At 31.5% G+C, this 23,440-nt stretch overlaps 1 protein-coding gene across 1 annotated transcript in view; it reads left to right on the top strand.

Annotated features, from left to right (window-relative positions):
• LOC145286031 (protein O-mannosyl-transferase 1-like) overlaps positions 1 to 23,440 on the top strand; it is a 106,902-nt gene that overhangs the window by 24,461 nt on the left and 59,001 nt on the right. Inside the window, exons 3-8 of the mRNA XM_080134650.1 lie at positions 1 to 41; positions 4,785 to 4,835; positions 11,257 to 11,403; positions 18,089 to 18,197; positions 20,459 to 20,524; positions 21,287 to 21,380. The exon at positions 1 to 41 is cut by the window's left edge and continues 63 nt beyond it. Coding sequence (XP_079990776.1) covers positions 1 to 41; positions 4,785 to 4,835; positions 11,257 to 11,403; positions 18,089 to 18,197; positions 20,459 to 20,524; positions 21,287 to 21,380 — 508 coding nt within the window. The remainder of the gene's footprint in view (positions 42 to 4,784; positions 4,836 to 11,256; positions 11,404 to 18,088; positions 18,198 to 20,458; positions 20,525 to 21,286; positions 21,381 to 23,440) is intronic.

Here is a 23,440-nt window from a genome sequence, read left to right as displayed (position 1 = left end):
CATCCATCCTCCACTTGGGAAACTTTTGCTTTCTTTAGCAGGTAACATTCTATGTGTTTATTCAACTTAGAAAATCTATTTATACTTACATCAATGTGGCATTAAAGATCACACTAATTACATACCCATTTCTATAACTAATATATATATATATACACACACACACACACACACACACACACACACACAGTGTTCCAAACAAATTTTGATATTGGTTTATTTTAGAAACATTTAAAGCATTTATTAGCAATAAATTCCAAAGGATAGTCATTTCTATCTATTAATGGTGGTTTTGAATGGAAAGCATCAAAATATTGGAAGAGATTAAAAAAAATTCCAAAGTCTTAGGTGCAACTCTGTAGTCTTTAAAGTAGGTATTCCAAACCGAAATTTTATGTTTATTATATCTAAAAAAAAATTAATGCGGTCATATAGATTTTTGTAAACCATAAACAAAAGTACCAAATTTATTTTGGTAGCTCAATTAGCCATCAAGTTATGATCGTTCAAAGTTTGACGGAAAGTTGAAAATTTGCTATCATGGTTCAAAAGCCAAATTTCATAGTATAAAAGCCAAATTTCATAGTATATAACTAAAAATGTAAGCTACTAACAAGTGAAAAATTCTTATAAAAGTAATGTCATCGTGTGGTAAATGAAAATACTAATGAAAGCAATAATTATTAGATGAAACCAACCTAAACACTAGACAAAATCCCACTACCAATGGAAAAAAAGTGCAAATATGACACAAAAATGCAACTTTGACTGTTCATATCAATTTCATTTCAATAGCTAATATATTGAATCTTCTTAGTATGATTCATAACACATTAGGGATCAAGATAATTTTTTCTTTTAATTATAAATTGATAAAACCACTCAATTGTGGACCATGTAAAAGCAGTCGAACAGGCAATTTGGTAAAAAGGGCAAAAAAGGGTTAAAAAATGAGTCAAAAGTATACGTTACTGAAATTGCTGTAAAAATGTAACCGTTGGAGGTAGAAGCTTAAAACTTTGCAACTTTATTAATTTTTGGGTGAGGAATTAAAAAAAATGTTTGCCTTCTTTCTAATAACAAAATTTTTTGCCACAGAAATATTTTTACTTTGGCGAATTTAAACTCGCCAAAAAAAGGGCTGACAACAATAAGATTTAGAAATTTGTTATACAAAAAGTCACAAGTCATTTTTTTCAAACATTGAAAACTTTAAACTTAAAAGACAAGTAAACAAGATATTTTATAGGCAGAGGTCTTACTACAATTCCTTTCCTTATTGATTTTCTCTCAGAATTCTTTCATAAGCTTCTGCTATGGTAGATATATCAAGAACACTCCAAATCCTACCATCTATTAAAACTGGCATTACCTCAAAACCCCATCTGTAAACAAATGCTGACTCTACCTGTGCAATTGCATCTGACAAAGGTCATCGAAAAAAATCTTTTCTACCTTTGGTTTGCGATAAAAATTTTATTACAGTGCTGAATGCAGATATAATTTCAATGACTTGGCCAATGTAAAAGTTGGTGTCATAGTAGACAGCAAACCGTTGCCCTTGATGCTCATAACTGAAGATATCCTGAGATGGTTCTTCATCACAACTGCAGGAATTATCTGAATGTTCAGCAGATTCACTAAGGGACTTTTTTTGTTGCTTTGGAGGTGGAAATGAATCAACTGGATTTCTTCTCAAGTAGTCAGAGAGAGCAGCTTCCAGTTGAACTTTAACACAACCTTGAGATATCTTAGTTCAAGTTTATCAAAAACACCTGATAGAACATATAGGTCTAGGGAGGGGGGGTACTTCTACAGTTTATCGCTGAAAATGGAGATGCCATTTTTTTTTTTTGTGCACCTGTCGTTAAAATCCGAGGGAGAAATCAGTATTTTAAAGTATGACTAAAGCATGAAATAAACAAAAAAATTAAACTAGATAATGATTTTTTTTTTTCATTTAAATTAATTTGTTGTTGACCCTTTAAAGTTGCTTTAATTTAGAAAATGTTTCATTAAAATTATTTGTTCCCTATTTTACCCTATTTCATAAAAATCCAATGTTGCTTTCATTACAAAATTGTTTTATTAAAATTATATTTTCTTACGCAAACTTTTCAATAAATGTTTTTCCAATTATATTTTGATAAATTTTTATACAGTAAATGTTTTTCCAATTATATTTCGATAAATTTTTATACAATAAATGTTTTTCCAATTATATTTCGATAAATTTTGATACAATAAATGTTTTTCCAATTATATTTTGATAAATTTTGATACAATAAATGTTTTTCCAATTATATTTCGATAAATTTTTATACAATAAATGTTTTTCCAATTATATTTTGATAAATTTTTATACAATAAATGTTTTTCAAATTATATTTCTATAAATTTTGATACAATAAATGTTTTTCCAATTATATTTCGATAAATTTTTATACAATAAATGTTTTTCCAATTATATTTCGATAAATTTTTATACAATAAATGTTTTTCCAATTATATTTTGATAAATTTTTATACAATAAATGTTTTTCCAATTATATTTTGATAAATTTTTATACAATAAATGTTTTTCCAATTATATTTTGATAAATTTTTATACAATAAATGTTTTTCCAATTATATTTTGATAAATTTTTATACAATAAATGTTTTTCCAATTATATTTTGATAAATTTTTATACAATAAATGTTTTTCCAATTATATTTTGATAAATTTTTATACAATAAATGTTTTTCCAATTATATTTTGATAAATTTTTATACAATAAATGTTTTTCCAATTATATTTTGATAAATTTTTATACAATAAATGTTTTTCCAATTATATTTTGATAAATTTTTATACAATAAATGTTTTTCCAATTATATTTTGATAAATTTTTATACAATAAATGTTTTTCCAATTATATTTTGATAAATTTTTATACAATAAATGTTTTTCCAATTATATTTCGATAAATTTTTATACAATAAATGTTTTTCCAATTATATTTTGATAAATTTTTATGCAATAAATGTTTTGCTGTTCAAATGACGCTCACTCAGTTTAGACAATTATGAATATGTCATTTTCATTTTCTGTTTTAATAATAAAAATATATATACGTTTCATGAAAAACACTCCCATTTTCATTAATTAAATCGAAACATTTTCAATTAAATAATTACATATATATGTTCTCTTTCACTTTATTTATTTACTTTTTTTCATAGTTTTTTCCGGAAGTAATTAATATCTAGTTTAATTTTTTTGTTATTTATTTCTAACTTCGGTCATAGTTTAAAATATTGATTTCTCCCTCGGATTTTAACGACAGGTGCGTGAAAAAAATGGTGTCTCCATTTTCGGCGATAAACAGTAGAAGTACAGTCTTGGGAATTATTAAATAAACAAAAAAAAAATGATTTTTACAGTGAAATTAATTTTTTCATTTTCGCGCCACGTGCACAAAACTCAATTATATTTTCAGTTCTTATTTTTTAAGTAATATACATTGTAATTAAAAAATGATTTAACAAAATCTTCAAATTTATCAAAAACGCCTGATAGAACATAAACAAAAAAAAATGTTCATTTTTATGTGAAATAATTTTTTTTATTTACACATGACTTGTTGCATGTAACTTAAAACTTAGCTATATTTTGTTATTTTTTTTTTAAAGTAATGTAAATGTACAGTCTAATAAAAAAAAAAATAATTTAACAAAATGTTAGATATATCAAAAATGCCCGACAGAACATAAGAGAAAGTAAACAAAAAAATGCGGCACATTTTTTAAAATGAAAAAAAAATTTCTGTCAGTCACACGCAACTAAAGATGTTTTTTGTTTTAAAATGTACCTAGCTTAATTTTTAAAAGACAATTTAACAATGCTGAAGTTTATCCAACCAAAAGAAAATAAAGCAAAGAACATATGAAAGTTTGAAAGAAAATATAGAAAATAAACAAATGACATTATTTTTTAAATTGTAAATTTTCATTTCTGTTATTTATGTGCTTATTGCACTAAAAATATTATTTTAAACAATAACTTTCTATAACTTTTAAATAAACAAAAAAAGATCCATAGTGAAACAAGTTGTTTGTTTAAGTTTTCGTTTGGTCGTGTGGCTCGTTCATGCTGACAGTTGATTTTCGTGATGATACTTCGTACTTCCGGTCACTTGGCATTAAGTTGTAAATCTCAATGTGTAGGTACATTCACTTTTATTAGTGTCGCTCCTTGATTTATGAGTTTAGTAATATGACACCAACTGATTATTAAAGAGGAGGTATTTCTCTACAAAACGGTGTGATTTTTGGAATTTTTTCAATTGAATTTCTTTCACTGAAGTTTTCAAGTTGGATTTTTTTTTTGTGAAAAACAACTTAAAGCCTTTTAGCTCACCATATTGATAAGCGACCTTTTTTCTTTAAAATGGTACTATTTTTTTATACCTAGAGACTCACAATATCGCGAGCACCAAATTTGAAAAATATCAACATTTTTTTTTTGTAAAAAAATAAAGCCGTGTTCACTAAAATTAATGACATAACTTGAAGCAGCCGTGAAAAAAAACTATTAAAAACACAAGAAAAAGAATTATATATCTATAAACCAAAAAGATTAAATTTTATTTAAATCAAAACTTTAACCCAAAAAATAAATGAGATATCGTAAGTTGAAGTTAATGAACTTAGATAACAATCCTGTAAAAGATGTAAATCTTGTAAATAATAACAACACCTTCTAATAATAATAAGCATTCCAATGTTCTTCTCATTTTCAGGCCATTATACAGGGTTTGTAGGAAATGTTACATTTGACAAAATTGGAGCGGGTGAGTAGTGAATTCCTTTTCTTTAAAATTATTTTTAAAATCTTTTTTGCTTTTCAAAATCTTTGCATTCAATCTTGAAAAAAAAACATTTTTATTTTTTTGTTGAGGAATGGAATAAAAAATGTTGAAACTCTTGCAACATAATTTGACCAATATTGTCACCTCTAGCTTCCATCTTTTTGAATGCCTTTTCTTGTAATGAAATAAAGAATAAATTATTAGCTTGTTTGGAAAATAATCACTGATTTCAAAAGCAACTTTCATTTATCAAGATCATGTGGGACTTGTGAGCTTTTTTGAGGTTTCAATTTGTTTTAGATGGCTAAGCATTGTTAAAATGCTGACACCAAATGAATTAGACGTTTCTCTGACACTTTGCACTGGGTTTTGTTCAACTATTGCTTTCAAACATTGTACTCTAACTCTTTTATCTGCTTTACCATTATGGAATTTCTGAAAACTACTTTGATACTTATGAACTCTTTCTCTTCCAGCTCTGTTGATCCTTGAGCTCCTGCAAGAAAAGAATTTGTATTTCCTTTTTTCATCATTATTAATTGGATTTTGAAAGAAATTATTGAGAATTCATTAAAGAACTAGCTAGGGGGTGGGGAGCGCCCAATCTTGCCGGTCCTAAAATACGCTTAATATATTTTAATTCATGCAGATTTTATATTATTACAGAGCCAATTCTCTATTGAATATTATATTGTACCTAATATATAGTAGTGATTTCAAAAGTTAAAAAAAATGACTTGTGTGCCATCAGCTAGAATTGAAACCAAAATTTAGTGTTTTCTCCAGCCATGTTCGCTACCATTTGAGCTAACCTGACAATTAGATAAAAAACTTATAAAATTAAACCATTATTAACTATGATAGTTTACGGATGCACAAACTAATGAAAATGTCAGCAAGTTAAAATGAACATTTTGCATTTCAACCTGCTGACTTCTATATGCATTATTCACAAAGATTTTACTCGGTGTATCCTTTATCCTTGGTGTATGATTACTATTTCCTATTAATTTCAGTTATGTGATCAGTAATTTAAGAGTTTAGCATTGAAATATTTACACACAGACATACATCTACTGTTTTATTTATATAGATAAGCATGTTAAATTTTGTGTACAATGCAGCAAACTTAAATAAAATTTTTTAAAGTGAATTAAAAAGTATTTTATGAAAAACCTAATGAATTTTGAAATTTGTAATCCTCCCACATTTTCCTACACAACATAAGAAGATACAACCCAAGTGTACATCTGTTAAATTTCATAAAAAAAAAAAATCATTGCATAATTTTTTTTTATGAAATCAAACCATAATGCAATTCGGTCATCAATTATTATTTTTTTTAATTTTTTTTTTTAATTATGGCTTTTAAATTCAAAAAGATGGTACAGATCTGTTGACAAATCTAACATTCGATGCAATGTTAATGCAACTCAAAACAATCAAAAAGACAAGTGAATCTGTCTGTATAACAAAATAAAAATTACCATTCAAGAGAAAATACTTTCCCTATTTTATGATTGACCATTTTTTTATTGTTTTTTTTTTCATGAAATTTAGTATAATTTTAATAAAACAAAGACAAGAAAATTAAATAAATGAAACTTGCCATGAACAATCTCTCTCTCTCTCTCTCTCTCTCTCTATATATATATATATATATATATATATATATATATATATACTAGCATTTCAGCCCGGCGTTGCCCGGGTGTTTGGAGGTGTATGTTGAGCAAAAAAACAAAAAAAAAATGTGGTAGTAAGGAGGCAGGCTCGAACCCATATCGTGAAGGAGAAAAAGAATGGGGAAAAAAGTGACGTCTTTGCTGTTACGACCACTGTCAAACCAGAAGTGACGTAGGTTTTAATTAAGGCTAGACAATCGAAAAGAGGGGATGACTTTCAAAAATATCGGCGAAAAAAGCGACTCCTCCCTGTAGAAAAGTGCCCAGTTGAGGGTGCAGAAATTAATGTTTTAGCCAATTTTTCAGTGATTTTCGTCTGAAGGGTCAAGCTTAAAACAATACTGATCTTGTTGAAAGTTTTAGGTAGACATGCAAACATACATACATAGATTTATATAATGATAGCTCAAATTTTTGACCCAAAAAGATTAAAAAGCTTGCCCTTATATAAAATTTCAAATGTTCAGACCAGAAATTGTCTGAGTAATTTGGTAGAGACCGCAGAGGTCAAATTTGTTTAAACTTTGACCTCTATCATGACCCCTTAACATTTATCGTTTTGGGCTCAAATCAAGTTATTAAGTTAGATCCATGTCCAAGGAACCTATATCTAAAATTTCAGTTTTTTATACCCCAAATTGGCAGAGGAGTTTGGTAGAGTTCTCAAAAATGAAATGGTTGAACTTTGACCCCTTTACAGCCAAAATTCTGGCAGAAAACTGATGACAAAGATTTTCCCAAATATCAGTACCCTGTATATCAAATTTCGAGTCTGTAGATCGAAATTGACAGTTATTGCATAGGGAAATGTACACAGACACACAAACACGTTCACTTTTATATATATATATATATATATATATATATATATAAAACTTTGTCTGTGTGAGGAATGGTCTCTAACAAACTACTCTGTCAATTTTTTGTCTGTAGACTTGAAACTTGATATATAGGGGATTCAGACGTGAAACAACTTTTGATTTGATTTTTAAGTAGTAAAAATAACTGCTAAGGGATCAAAATTTAAAAAAATTGAACTTTGTAGGCATAAGTTGACTGAACATGAATCTTCTATGCATGCACAAATATACATTTATGTCTTTAAAAACATTTTTAAAAGTTTTTGTATGCATAAATGAATAAGGCTGGATAGTAGCATGTTTTAGTTCTGATTCTAGCTGATGGTATCCAAGTAATATATTTTTGACTTTTGAAATACTAGTGTATATTGGGTACAATATAATAATCAATAAAAAATTGGCTCTATAAAAATATAAAATCTGCATAAATGAAAATATCATATTTAAGCCTATTTTACAATGCTAGTCAGCCTGCTAGTAACAAATATGTATTGAAACACATTACATATGTAATAATAATAAAAAGTCATGTTTTGTTGGGGAGAAAAGATGTTGACTTGGTTATGAGACTTTAAAGTTTTGAGATTTATGGGAACCGAGTTCTCCATGCAAGCGAACACACAAACTGATAACTTTAAGAGAATCGCGATTATTGCCCTTTAACTCTGGTAATATCATTTTTTGCGACAAGGGGGGGAGGGTGATACAGCCTACCTTCACTTTAGATTTTGGCAACTGCCAAAATGCCATTTGAACTCTTATCAAAGACTTGAAACCAGCATGTAAATAACATTACTCATACCTCTTTTGCTATGAACTTTAACAATTTAATACTTGTATTTTATACTGTAAATAAATTTACTTTCGTTGTAATTATAATATCGGCATATTTAGTGTCCTCATTTCTTGCATGAAGGAGCATACGACTTTTAATTCCTCTACTTAATAATAGAGGATGATTTTGCCAACTACATGAAAAGGTGACTTCATCCTCTACATATTGATGACTCATCGATGTTCGAACACCTTCTACACATTATTGGAAGCCCTTCTATAAATTGGTGACCAACTAACGCTAAATGACATTCTACGTTTAAAAACATTTTAAAACCTTTACTGTTGCAAATGAGTCACTGCCGTTACAACCATTAAATAATAAATAAATAAAAAGAAGAGTCTTATAAAATAAAAAAAATGGAAACAGAATTAAAAATAAAAATAAAACGCAGTTACAAAATAAAGGAAAAATACTTCTTCCTTGCATTTTTCTGCAATAACCACCCACACTCGCGTCCAAATAATGTGCATATTTATTCATTCTATAGTCAGCCATCTTTATAGTTCAAAGAATTAACAACAACAACAAAAAAAAAAAAGAACAAGAAGTATTTACACATAAAAAAAAATATAGACACATTTTTTTTTCTATTCTTTATACATCCTCTACAACATGGTAGAATCATTCTAGCACTCCAGTAGATATCTCACTGCTAATGTAATTCTCCACCTGTATAAGAGCCGGGTACATCCAAGGATGGAGGACTCTTGCCACATCTTGGCAGGCGCTGCTAGAAAGATCTTATCCTGCATTGACAGAGTTCAAAATAGACTTTGTAGCCTAGTGAGGGATGCCCTTTTCTCTTTCCTGCAACCTCTTTCCCACAGAAGAGATGTAGTGAATCTCTGCTTTATCGTTATTTTCATAGCAAGTGCTCGTCTCAGCTCTAATGTATGGTCCCCCCCCTTCCTGACTTTCACGAAAAATACTCATTTAGCTGAAACCACTATCAATAATTTCCCCACTCTTTATCTGTGCTTAAACCTTAACGTAGATTCCATGAACATAGCTGCTTTCTTAGAACTGCACGTTTGTGGAATTCTCTTCTGTTTGCCTGTTTTCCAGCTGACTACAATTCTTGATGAGCCATCCCCTTAACTTTATCAAATTTCTACTGCTAATGATTACTACAATATTGTCACATTGATTACCGTACATTCTCCTCAAATGGCTTCCGAGCCTTGATAAGTGATGACTCCTATGTAAAAAAAAAAAAAAATCCTTTTCTTTTTCTTTTTTTTTTTTTTTAAACAGACTGTTATTTTCATAATGTTTCAGCTGTATCTTGTCAAACTTAGGAATCTTTCTGTCAAACTTAGGAATCTTTCTGTCAAACTGGAATCTGCACAGAATTTCAAACAAAACCTTTCATTTAATCTACACGCTCTTGTTCTGCCAGTTATGACTGGGTGGAAGTTCTAAGTAATGCGTAATTATATTTTTGAGTGTCATCCGCACTGAGGATTGAACCTTTAACTTCCAGAAGTGTCAATTTTATAATGGAATTTTACCAAGTACTTTATCCACTATGCCATGGGACCTTGTCCACAAGTAAGTTTAACAGAGGTTTATTTCTTTGGCGGTTACAATAGTCTTTGCTTCCTTTGGTTGAATAGCAGATTTGCTAATGAGGATTACTAACCTGGTTGAATCTAAACGCAATTCCTATAGTTTAGAACTCAAGAGCCCATCTCTTGCTGAGAGATACACACATGCAAATGACTGATAGTCCTCAGGAAAACAAACTATCCCATGCCCAGAGGGTTTGATCAATTACCATCTCCTGCCCATATATGTACTTTTGAATGGAAATCTTAGATTCTAGTTCTTTTTCTCAGTCGATCTCCATTCAATCACTCAGAAGGACCAGTCGGATAATGACCAGCTTTACATATGAACATTAAAGACTCAATCTTCAGGAGGTCTTGACCATTATTCCTTGAAAAACTCAAGTGGTTCATCATAACCACAACAGTGAACCTCTGTTTAATGAGGTAGGTTTTTTATCAGTCGGACTCCGGGTGGCTGAATTCAAAATTAGATAATTTCAATTTCTTCTGTATTACTCCTACTTTTCTCTTGGATAAATATTTCTCACGTGAAACAAGTTTGAATTGATCTCAGCTATCTAGACGTTGGATGTAAGTCCATATGTGTCTCTAACATCCTCTGCATCTTTTTTTGATTAATCCTGGTCACTAGCAACAGACATGAACATATGCATTATTGTGCTGATGGTCTCAACAAAAGAAATCTTCCTCTAAACAAAACCAAAACTTCAGTTTAAAAATAAGTAACAAACGTTTATTTGCTTAGACGTTAGAATGATACTTTACGTTTATTTGCTTAGACGTTATAATGATACTTTACGTTTATTTGCTTAGACGTTATAATGATACTTTACGTTTATTTGCTTAGACGTTATAATGATACTTTACGTTTATTTGCTTAGACGTTATAATGATACTTGCTTAAGTTGAATTGCAGATTTGCTGAACATCTCTCATTGGCAGTAAGTCTGCTATTTGCAGGCACTGCCAGCATACAATACATGTTGCATAGTGCATGTTTACACTCTATAGTAATGTAAGATTGAAAAGGAACCAACACGTTGTAGCAGAGTATGTTGCAAGGAACATAGAACAAATAATAACTCTACCCCCTTTTTTTGTTGTAAAAACATTTATTTCCTTATTCTCCCACTACACGTGACTTCTCATTACAGCTGTGACGTCACCCATGATGTCTCTAATGTGATTGTCTCTCTTTTTTATAGTCTTTTTCTTCACACGCAGCTCAGCATTTGCATATGCACGTCCATGCTCTGTTACAGTAATGCTGCACTTAAAACAAAAGTGAAAAGCAAAAAACAAACGAGAGGAGGAAAATAGTGAAAGTATTTCTACAACGTGAAAAGTTTCAATCATATGACACGTATAGATTTGATCAAATCAAAGCACACCAAGTATTTGTATGTTTTGTTTTATTTTAACAATTATTCTTTGTCTGCTATTTTCTAGAATATCCTGATTCTGTTCCTGTTAGTCAACTACGTCTTCTTCCAGCCGTTTTTGGCAGCCTTCTGGTGCCACTTGTCTACCAGATTGCAGTTGAACTGCACATGTCACGATGGGCTGCACTTTTGGCCGGCAGTTTCATCCTCTTTGGTAAGCTGATTTTTTGTTAACCATTCTGTATTATAATTTAGAAGTATTTAGTATAACTTGGGGAAAATGAAGTATCATCTGTCTCACAATTCATGTTCAAATATAATTTATTATGATAAAAGATAATAATAAGGTATCTCCAAAAAAATGTACTCACATTTTGACTGTTATCAGTGTTCTGGACAATAATGATAATCAAGTTGAACATTTGCAAACATGATTATACAATTACATTTGTCTTTTGTCTTCAAAGTTATACCATTTCAATTTATGTTCATAAAAACGGTTTGATTGTTATTTGAAGTGTGAGTACATTTTTTTAGACACCGTTCATATTATAATTTTAAACAATTTTATTTAATAACCAAACGCTAATTCAATTAAACTTTGTAAAACAAAAAATGGATTGGCAAGTACTGGTATGCAACAGTTCTTTTTAAAAAAATATTATTTCACGCCATGTTGCTTATTTCACTGTTAAAAGAAGAGAAAAAAAAAATCGAAAGTATGTGATTTAAATTTCAACATTTTTTAACACAATTTTTTAATACAAATTTTTTTTAATGACTGTCATTGAATTATCTTTCCAAAAATGTAAATAATTTTTTACAAATGGAAAAGAGAAAAAGCAAAAAAACGGGGTTTCATTAAGCAAAGCAAAAATAAGTTAAACAACACTAAGTACAAAATACAGCTAATCTATAATATAAATCTCACCTGTCCGTTTAAATGTATGTATGTGTGTTTGTCTAAAACTTTTAATAAAGGCGACCGATTTTCACAAGATTGGTATCATTTTGAAGTTCGACATCTCTGACGACAAATATCGTAAAATTGGCCAAAAACATTAATTCCTTCACCCTCAACTGGGCAGTTTTCTACAAGGAGGAATCGATATTTTGCAAGTCATTGTATCGGTTGGATTGACTTTGCCTAATTTTAACGTTCCGAACTTCTGGTCGCGTCATATGGAGTAGCGGTAAGACATCAGATTTTCTTTCACTTTCTTTTCTGCCTTCGCGTCATTGGTTCGAGCCTGCCTGCCTACTACCACTTTTTTTTTTGCTCAACACGCACCTCCAACCACCCTAACCCTAACTACTATACTACCAACTACTACTCCTTGCTAGTAATTGATAAAATAAAGAAGTTCTTCAGCTTCAGTATATTTTTCATGGGTCGTTCATTTTTTCTTATCTTGTAAGGGAAAGTATATGTTGTGGTCAGGGCTTATTTTACAATGAATAAACTACCTCTCCTCCTCCCTGTTTGTTAGATAATAAAAGAATTTTAAATGTTTAAGAAAGTAAATTCAAATCAAAATTTTATCCTCACTTTTTCAGGTGATACCACTTTATTTTCAACAACAAAAACATGTTCAATAGATTTTTTTACTTTTACAACAAATTTCTCTATGAATATTTTAGAGAAAACACCTGTTTAAATTTTAGAGTGAGGATCAGGTTGCTGTACAAATCTAACCTTAATTGATTACATTCATTTCACAGGACTTCAACCATCATTATTTTCACAAAATAATCATAATTCGTATTTTTTTTTTTTTTTTTTTAATTTTTTTTTTTTTTTTTTTTTTACACAGGCATTACCACATTATCAAGGCCAAGAGACCACTCAAGGATAAGTGTTAAAGAGTGTACAGTAGAAATTGGAAAATATAGTAATCATTAGTAATGAAAATTCGGTAAATTTGTTAACTTATATGGAACGGCTCATCAAGAACTTATTTACGTTAGACTTGAACACAACCATATTGTAGTCAGCTGGAAAGCAGGAAAACGGAAGACAATTCCACAGGCATGCAGTTCTAAGAAAGAAGCTTTGTTCATGGAATCTACGTTTAGGTTTAGGCACAGATAAAGAGTGGGGGAAATTATTGATAGTGTTTACAGCTAGACGAGTGTTTCTTGTGAAAGTTTGGCGAGGGGGGACCATAGACTGAAGCTTAGTCGAACACTTTCCATGAAAATAACGATACATCAGAGACAAACTCGCAACATCTCTTCTGTAAGATAGAGGCTGCAAGGAAGAGAAAAGGACATCTTCTACGAGGCTACGAAGTCTATTTTGAACTCTATCAAGGCAGGACAAGTTCTTTTTAGCTGCTCCTGCCGAGATGTGGCAACAGTATTCCATCCTTGGACGTACCTGGCTCTTATATAGATAGAGAATTGCATCAGCAGTGAGATATCTACTGGATCGATAGAAAGATCCCACCATTTTCCCAGCTCCCCTGGCAACAAATTTGATGTACATGTTCCATTTAAGATCAGGAGTAATTGTCAAGCCTAGAAGCTTGTCAAAACTTGAGGCCTCCTGAAGATGAGAGCCATTCATTTCAATTGATGCCAGATGTGGATCAGAATGTTGATGATGTAAAGAGAGAAGCTTGGTTTTAGATGCATTAAAAGTAACCAGCCACTCCTTTCCCCATTGTATCACGTGCTCAAGATCAGAGGAGAGAGAATCAGAGAGAACTTGGTCGTTTACAGTCTTAGATGTGCTACCATAGATGATAATGTCATCAGCATAAATGTCTACAAATGATGTAAGGATGTGATTTGGAAGATCATTAATGTAGATCAAGAAAAGAGTTGGGGTTAGGATGGACCCCTGAGGGACACCAGCATTAATACTGTGAGCTTCTGATTTTTGCCCCTCGACTACTACTCTTCTGAACCTATCAGAAAGAAATGATTTAATAATTGAATAGACATTTCCAGCTATACCATAGCTAGAGATCTTGTGAAGTAAACCTTTATGCCATACCCTATCAAAGGCCTTAGATATGTCAAGAGCAATTGCCCTAGAAAGGTTGCCTCCGTCAAGAGATTTGCTAATCCTATGAGATATAACTGTAAGCACATCTGCTGTAGATCTAGCAGGACGGAAACCATATTGAGTGTCACTAAGAAGGTTATTTTTGTTGAAATGGTTGATTACTTCTGTATTTAACACAGATTCCAGCAACTTACTCATGACGCACAGGAGACTTATTGGCCTGTACTGAGAGAGGGATGAGCGATCACCTGAATTCTTAAATACAGGGCATACTGATGAGATTTTCCAGGATGATGAGAAGCTATTCTCCTTAAGACAACATTTAAACAGTTTTGTAAGTATGGGCGCTAGTTCAGGTTGAAGTTTTTTGAGTACTATAATTGGAATACCGTCAGGGCCAGTTGCTTTACTGGAATCAAGGTTTTTGATTAGCTTGGCAACATCACGTACCGATATATGTATATCACATAGCGTTTTCTGATACAGGAGGAAATATTAGGGGCTGGCGGCCTTGGTCGCAAAGGGTAGAATTAGCTGCAAAGTTCTTGGCAAAAAGTTTGACTTTGTCTGATGCTGACGAGATTACCTCAGGTCCATCCAGATAGAGCACACGCTTCTGTTCAGGATTCTGTTTGTTATTTGCCAAAACTGGTGGGAACCAAGCAGCTGCTCAGCTACTTTGGACTTGACGGATTGAGCATACAACTCTCTAGCGTTCTTTATTACTTTCTTGCAATGGTTGCTGGCAGTCCTGAAAGCGGCTTTAGTTTCCATACATCTATTACGTTGGAAGCAGTGGAAAAAGTGATTTCTGTGTGCAATGGCAGCAGCACATTCTGGAGAGAACCATGGCTGGCTGTTAGGTTTTTGCTGGAACTTTTTTGAGGGTATGAAACGGTCTATACCTACAATTAACCATTCCGTCAGGTCTGATACTATAGAGGACACATCCTTTTTAAACATGGAACACAGAGGTAGATCCGATATAAATGTACGGAAGCTATCCCAGTCAGCCTTAGTGTATCGATATACTGTACAATGGAGGGGTATGTCTGGGGACATATTACATTTCATTTTTATCTTAATTGATACAATAGAGAGATCGGAAGATCCAAGAGGAGACAGAACAGAAACTGAACATAGTTCAGGGCAAGTTGTGAGAAAAAGGTCTAGTAGACTCGCATACTGCCCGTCATTGTCGGGCACACGGGTGGGTTCATGAACAATCTGAGTGAGGTTATAAGCAATGGAGAAATCATGACAGAACCTACCCTCATCATCGGTCTTGTTTGAGTGGGTCAACCATTCGACGTTGTGAACATTGAAGTCTCCACATATATGAATGTTAGCTGAAGGATAAACAGATAGGACTTGGTCAATTTTCTCAGATATGCTTTTAAAGATAGTAACTCCGCTGTTGTGGGAGCGATAGAGAGTAAATATAAATGCAGTAGTGTGAGCTAATGCAATCCGGAAGCACATATAGGATAAGTTAGAATCTTCTCTGGAGATGTCCCTGCCACATGGAAAGCCATCTTTAATATAGGCACATATTCCATGCCCATGGCGATCTTGGGGGTCAGATTTAGAAGTTAAGTTAGAGTAACGTTTAATTGTGAACTCTTCTTGGGAAATAGCTTGTCCAATGCCAGTTTCGCTTAAAAATAAAAGGTCTGGTTTAGTCTCCTGTAATTGGGTTTCAACCTCTGGAAGGTTAGAACGTAGACCCCTGATGTTGGAGAAGGAGACATGGTAGTAGGGGTCTACATTGGAAGTTGGAGAACCGGGTTTAATTGTGTATTTTTTCTTGAAACTTGTCATGATGGAATTTTGGAATTTGTGGACTAGGTCGTCAGATTTTAACATATTTATATAAAAATTTCAAAAAGCAACCTACAACAGAAAATTTAATAAAATATAAAAAAGAGAGCCCTAACAAGAAAACCTATAAAAGAGGCAAAAAGAACAAGGTGGGAGAATTGTATTTCTAAATTAAATACCAATACCCAAACCAAAACAAAATGGAAGATAATTCACAAAATAACTGGGGAAAACAGCAATTACTCATTAAAACATACAAAATAACTCAATGGCAATCACTAAAGAAGAAATTACAAATCTCCTTGCAGAAAACTTTGCAAATATGTCTTCCTACCAGAACCAATCTCTAACATTCCAAAACCTAAGGAAGAAAGAGGAAAAAATAAAATAAACTACAAATCCCAAAAAAGAAAATTACAATAAACCATTCTCCATTCATAAGCTACAAGAAACCCTTAGATCTCACCACACAATTGTTGGAACAGACAATATACATTATGAATTCTTAAATAAATCAACTACCCAAACCTTCCTTAAGTTACCTACTAGAAATCTACAACAATAACTGGATCAGCGGAAAAATTCCAACATCATGGAAAACAGCTACCATTGTTCCCATACCAAAAACCATTATAAACCAGAACAACATTCACCAAAACAACATATCAAAGCCAATCAACTTTAGACCAATAGCTTTAACTAGCTGCATGTGTAAGATATTTGAAAGAATGATCAACAAAAGACTCATATGGTACTTGCAAACTAACAACGTCATCACCAAATTCCAATCATGCTTTAGAAACAAAAGAAGCGCCCTAGACTACGACTGGAGATATTCGTATCAGAGGCCTTTTATCTGGAAGGAACAAGTATCTACAATCTTCTTTGCTTTGGAGAAGACTTACAACACAACCTGATGATACGGAATCATAAAGAACTAAGACTAACAGGCAAACTACCTACACTCATAAACAATTTCATAAATAATAGGAATTTCCAGCTACAAGTAGGACACACCTTATTAGACATTAAAGATAAAAAAATGAGTCGCACAAGGAAGTAGCCTATCAGAGATTTTTCAACATAATGATCAACAATATTGTTTAAAGTATCTCACCTGGAATCATCTGCTCACTATACAGGGTGGAACGATAAAATTGTCGTCCTAGAAAAGACATGATTCCATTTCTGTTTGATGAAAACTGGTTTTCTTTTTTTGTTGCAGACCATCTACTAGTCGGTCAGTTGTGTACAAATCCTAAGAGCGATAGGAGCCTTTTATTATGTCTGAAAGTGACACAGTGTTCAACGAGTGAGATCTACTAATCCAAGTTATGACAACAGGACCATTGCCAACACTCTCAAAATACAAATCCGGATGGTGCGACACTTGAGGGCACAACTCAATGAAGCTTCCAGCCACAGTTATGGTCTTTGGTGTGGTTTTAAGTGATAAACTCTACTTCCAATCATGTCATGTTTCCACAATACCAAGATTTCTTTGAAAAAACAAAGGCTATTAAAGCTTATGTATTGAAAAACTGAAGCTCAAATAAACCGTTCTCTACGTAATACCCCCTCAGAAATTCCCCCTTGGTTTCTAATTCAGCCAACTGTATTACTTGAAGTAGCAAATCATTCCAAGATCAAAACAGACCCTGCTACCTTCCAGGACGAAATCCTCCTTATCCAGCAAAATTATCCAGAACGTCTACATATTTATACAGATGGGTTCAAAATAGGTGGCGGCATAGCATCCAGAATAAAACCAAATCCCCAAAACACTTACCCAACAAAGTATCCATTTACAGTGCAGAAGCTATAGCAATCGATTTAGCCCTAGGTATTCACTCAGAAAAAGAATTAAAAAATTGGCCTTAAAATGACTCTAGAGTGGTTGATTAGGCCATTAAACACCAAATGACTAGTAAATGATAAAGTTTTTCAGCAATTTATTTTTTGAGTAAATTGACTTATCAACAAAGTTGTTTGATCTTGTTAAAGTATCAAGTCTGCATGAATATGACTAAAAATATATCTTTCATCCTCTTTTTTTCTCTTGTAGATAATGCTGTTTTAGTTCAATCTAGATTTATATTAATGGAAGGCATGTTGCTTTTCTTCATGGCCATGGCTGTTTTATCATATTTAAAATTTCGCTCTATTTATCATGGGTAAGTATTTATCTCTATACTAATAAAATTGTCTGATCATTTCTCGTGCATTTGTGTATTTCCTATGTTAACATTCAATTACGCATTGAATTGTTTTTATTACCAAATCAAATATTCATTCCAATAAAAAATGCGGTAGTATAAAAGAAAACAAAATTTCAAAAATCCTAAAAAATCTAATTATAAAATTAAAAACCCAATGCGAGTTTGCCATTTTAATCTTTTGTAAATAATTAAAAAAAAAAAAATTGAAAGAAATCTTGGAAGCATTTAAACTTTTGAATAAAAAGTCGTTTCCTGTGATGGAACCAAAAAAATTGGTTACTTTTACACCATGTTGTAGTTGCGAACAAAAGCAGTGCTTTGGCCTATTTAGCTTGTATTGTAATTTGTATATTCACATCACCAAAAAGAACCCTCAGTGGGGTAATGTAGGTTTTTATACCATACAATATGCATGTTTTTTTACTCTTTAGAAATGAATAATATATTAATTTTCTTGTGTTATAGAAACAAGGGTATTCTTTATATATTACGTCTTTTAACTCTGTTAATGTTTGTCATAAAATGTTAACGAACCGTCTTTGTTATCACATGATTTCTTAATCATCTTTTGTCTTCCGACATGCATATGATATTAAGGAAACAATAATGACACATATATGCAGCATCAACAATAATACATGGTAAATATTGATGGCTTGCATGTGTAGAGAATAATACTGTATTCTCCACACATGCATTGTTGCTAAATGTCATATATTCTAATTCTTCACTTATAAGAATGCACAAAATAAATTATAATCATGATTGACTATTCTGTATGCATCTATTTAAGTGTTCAGACATACTTTTGCAGCACAAAAAAATGTCAGAAAAATATAAGGTGTTCATAAGCATTTGCGTTCGTTTGAGATGGTATGAAAAAAATATATATTGTAGATATTTATTTTTGTAAATTTGTTTTTTTCTCTTTTTGTGATATATTTAATTGTATGGTTTTTCTTTTCTCTTTTAACTCAGTCAAAAGAGTAATAATTCTTTCTCCAATTTTGGTTAGTATGTACTAGGGACTTAATTGTTTACCATTCTCTTTCTTCCTCTTTTCGTGGGTCTTTGTTTGACTTTCTCTTTTTTGTGAAAATACAACTTTACTATGACTGAGAAGGATTCTACCAACCGACGGGTACTTAATGATATCTAGCCGATATTTTATGATAGAACATACCTTATACTTCAGTTAAATAGAGCTTTATTGCCAAATCAGAATTTTTAAAAAATTCTATGCAACAATCTCCAAATTGGCCCAAGGTGGAAGTGAGATATGTAGTAATTTCCCCATAGGTAGAGAAACCTTATACTGTGTCAAAAGTCTTAGTCTTTGATTGCTTGCATGATAATGGCACATTTAATCCAAATCCTATACTTGTTAAGCTGTATGTTTTCTCTTTAAAAGTCATTGTTATAGCCACAAGGACTGATGCACTTGTATCTGTTATTAAATTCCTGTAGGATGAAACACTGATGCATTTTTTTTACCTGTCACTTAACTTTTGTGCACAGATATCAGCATAGATTGCATAAGCATCCATATGTTCATTTAGTTCAAAGTGCATCATCATCATCATCATCATCATCATCATCATCATAATATTTGGTTTAATGCCTGTTTACATGCTAGTATGTGTTGGACATACTATATTTCGCACACACTCTCTTTGTCTCACATTTCCTTCTCTCCCCGGATTACTTTCTACATTGATCTGTATATAAGTCTCCTCATTTATACCAAATGATTAAAGTTGTGTGAATCAACTAAATGTCTTTTGCTTAATGATGTGATCTGTTCTTATTTCTACTAGTTTGTTGTCATACTTATCCACTATTTCATATACAACATTACTTATTCATATCAAAGTGAGTTGTCTTGCATACTTTTAAAAATATAAAGTAAAGTGACCGACCATAGTCAAAGGTAATTCGAAGGCTTTCTTTTCATTGGCTACTAAACCGAGATGTAAGGAAGGGCATCACTTCTTTCCCAGGATTATTCTACCTACTCTTGATCCTCACCTTATAACATTGAGTAATTTGCAAGAGGGCATCAAGTAGCATATTTTGTATGCCTCAATTGAGAATTGAACTGCAATCTCTTAGTCAATTAGTGAACATTTTAACCATTGTACCAAGAATTAGGCTAAATATTTGTTTACATTTGTGAAACAAGTCAAAATATATAATTTCTTTTCTTTTTTTTTTAGTGAATTCAGCCTGCGATGGTGGTTTTGGTTAACATTGACAGGCCTCTCGTTTACTTGTGCTGTCAGGTAAAAAACATTTCACTTTTTTCTGTCTTAATTCGTCTTTCGAGATCAATCTGTGTTCACAACTAACGTAATTTTTCACCAGATTCATCTCAGTCATTATGAAACTATTTCATAATATGAAATTAAAATGTTTTTTATTTTTCTGTTATATATATATATATATATATATATATATATATATATATATATATAATTTATAATCTTCATATTAGCATAATTAATCAAAATAATACTGAGGTAATCAAATCTAACAGAAATATTTGTTCAAAATCTCATGGATTTGTTTGTTTTATGCCTCTTTGACCATTTTTTTTAACCATTTTCCTTTAATCATTTGCTCAATAATTAAAACAATAAAAACATATAGCACAAATACAACATCAATAAATGGGTCAAATGATGTAAATAACTATGATTATTGGAAAAATATTAGAAATTATGATTTTTAAGCAAAAATAATTTGAACAAACTTTAAAAACATAACTTTTTAATTGTGTATAGATGTGCAATTAGGCAACCATTTCATACATCGTTTGTTCTTTATATCTCTGGAAGTATTGTTTGTAAAAGAATTAATTTCTTGATTTCTAATTATCTTAAAAATTTTGTATCCATGCAGTTTATATTGAATCAATCTCTTAAGAAAAAATAGATCCATTAATAATGAACTTTAAAAAATGAAAATAATTATGTCTATAGTAATACAATTTATTGTATTGTATTTGTGAAAAGTATAAAAATGATTTCTGTTTTCTTCTTCAGCATAAAGTACATTGGTTTGATGACAGCATTATTGATTGTGTTACTTGTTGCCAAGGATTATTGGTGGATGCTAGCAGACATTCTTAAGTCAGATGTAAGACATTGTATTTACTATAGTTTTTTATTTTTTGTTTTTCTAAACAAAAAAAATGAGTTCAAACCATTTAAATTTGATTTATAATTAACAAATCTAATAGCAAAATAATAACTTTTTATGTGTATTTATTAAATAAATTTAAAATTTATTAGATACATTTTAAAATATTCTTTAGTTCTGAAACTGAGTTATGATTAAAAAAAATCCATTTTGTTCTAATTAACCGTAATTTGCAATTAACTCATCAAGTAACCTATCTTTTACTTTTGTCTTTTCTCTCACTCTCTTGAAAAGTTGTAAAGTGGTTTTTCTGACATAATGATTCATGATTGTTTGTCTTGTTGGAAGTAAGGTTATTTAGTAGTCAGCCAAGTACAAAAGGAAAACATACAAATATTTATCCTTGTTTTTCTTTGATGATTAACATAAAAAATAAATGCTCTTAAATGTTGACTGCTGACTGGCATATTTTCCTGTTACTAGCACCTGTTGTGTTACTAGAACTCTATGTGTATGTGTGTGCCCTGACTCTGTGTAACTTGTTGCAACTCTCACTGACTCAACTCACTCGTCCAATTACTTTTATCTAAAATGACTCTTTGTTTGTATAACTTATATCAATCTACATCACATTTTATTATTTTTTTCAACAAAAACTTTTCTTACCCAACTTTTCAATCATTTTTTGCTTATTTTGCATACATGATTATTTTCAATTTTGATTTTTAAACAAATGTAAACTAATAAGTTTACTATTTCATACCAGATTTTTCCAAGAATGTATTTTTTAAATGCATAATTTAAATTTTTTATTTTCATCATCACAATCACATTACAACAGTTATGATTTTTTTTATTTGTCAATTACGAATTCTTATATATTGTTTTATACAGTCTCTTATTTTATACGGTCTGTCACTGAAATAGTCTATTATTTACATCATCGAAAGGAAATATAACCATAATTAGTCATAGTATTTAATAGCAAACAAAAAGATTTTGATTTTATCTTTTTATTTTTTAAGTTTACAAATTCACTTTTTCCTAATTGAAATAATCCTTTTTTTTTCTGCTTTTTCACTCCAAGTAAGGCATAGTGCCATGTGGATGTAAAGGGCTACTATTTGCGGGGAGTTGAGCAACAAGATGTCTGTTCACATTGCACTTGAACTTCTGCATGTCAGTACAGTCAGGGAACCAGGGACCCAGGAAGGAATTCAAGTCTAGCAGTTTGAGGGAAGAAACTATTTGAGTAGAAGGCTTTCCAGCATCTAGGAATCTTTACAATGTAGGGGTGGGATTTTGCTGCTTGTTGGGTTAGTTGAGGGTATTTATCTTGAAGGGGTACAAGGCTTGGAGTTCATTGGAGCACTTTCCATTAAAATACTTGTAAAAATAGGCACAGGGATGCAGCATTTCACTGATAGGACAGAGGTTGGAGTTTAGTTGACAGTGTGGGACCTATTAGGTTGGCGACTCTTCTTTTGAACCCTATCTAGAAGTAAAAAAACTAGTAGCGGATGCACCAGCCTAAATGTGGCTTTCAATGAGCAAATGATGGCCATGTAGAGGTACAGGATGCGGGGATAAGTAACTTTCTAGAGAGCAGCAGCCTTGGCAATGCCCTCAATGTACTTGTTCTAATTCATGTTGCCTGTGAACTTTAAACCAAGGAGTTTGAATGTAGAGTTTTCAGGTAACGTATCATTAGCCATGGCAATCAGTGGTTGAGAAGGCTTCTTGTAATTATTAAAGGAAAGAAGCTTAACCTTGGCAGAATTGAATGTTACCATTGATTTATGTCCCCATTCCACTACAGACTTGAGGTCTTGCTGTAAGGTTTCAGCCATTTACTTAGATGTGTATTCATTTTCTTTTGCCCTCGTGCCTGGTGGTGTAATTAGCAAATATACCCATTTCAGATGCAATTTTATCAGGGAGGTAATTTATGAATATGAGGAATAATAAAAATTTAAGAATCGACCCTTGAGGCAAACTCGCATTTATATCATGTTTTGACATACAACCATCAAGGACAACCTGGATTTTTCTCTTAA

The sequence above is a fragment of the Euprymna scolopes genome, chromosome 10, assembly GCF_053919585.1.
Source record: "Euprymna scolopes isolate OS-2025 chromosome 10, ASM5391958v1, whole genome shotgun sequence".
NCBI classification, from domain to species: domain Eukaryota; kingdom Metazoa; phylum Mollusca; class Cephalopoda; order Sepiida; family Sepiolidae; genus Euprymna; species Euprymna scolopes.
The sequence above is the reverse complement of the archived record's forward strand: the minus strand, read 5'-3'. Positions and strand labels throughout refer to the sequence as shown.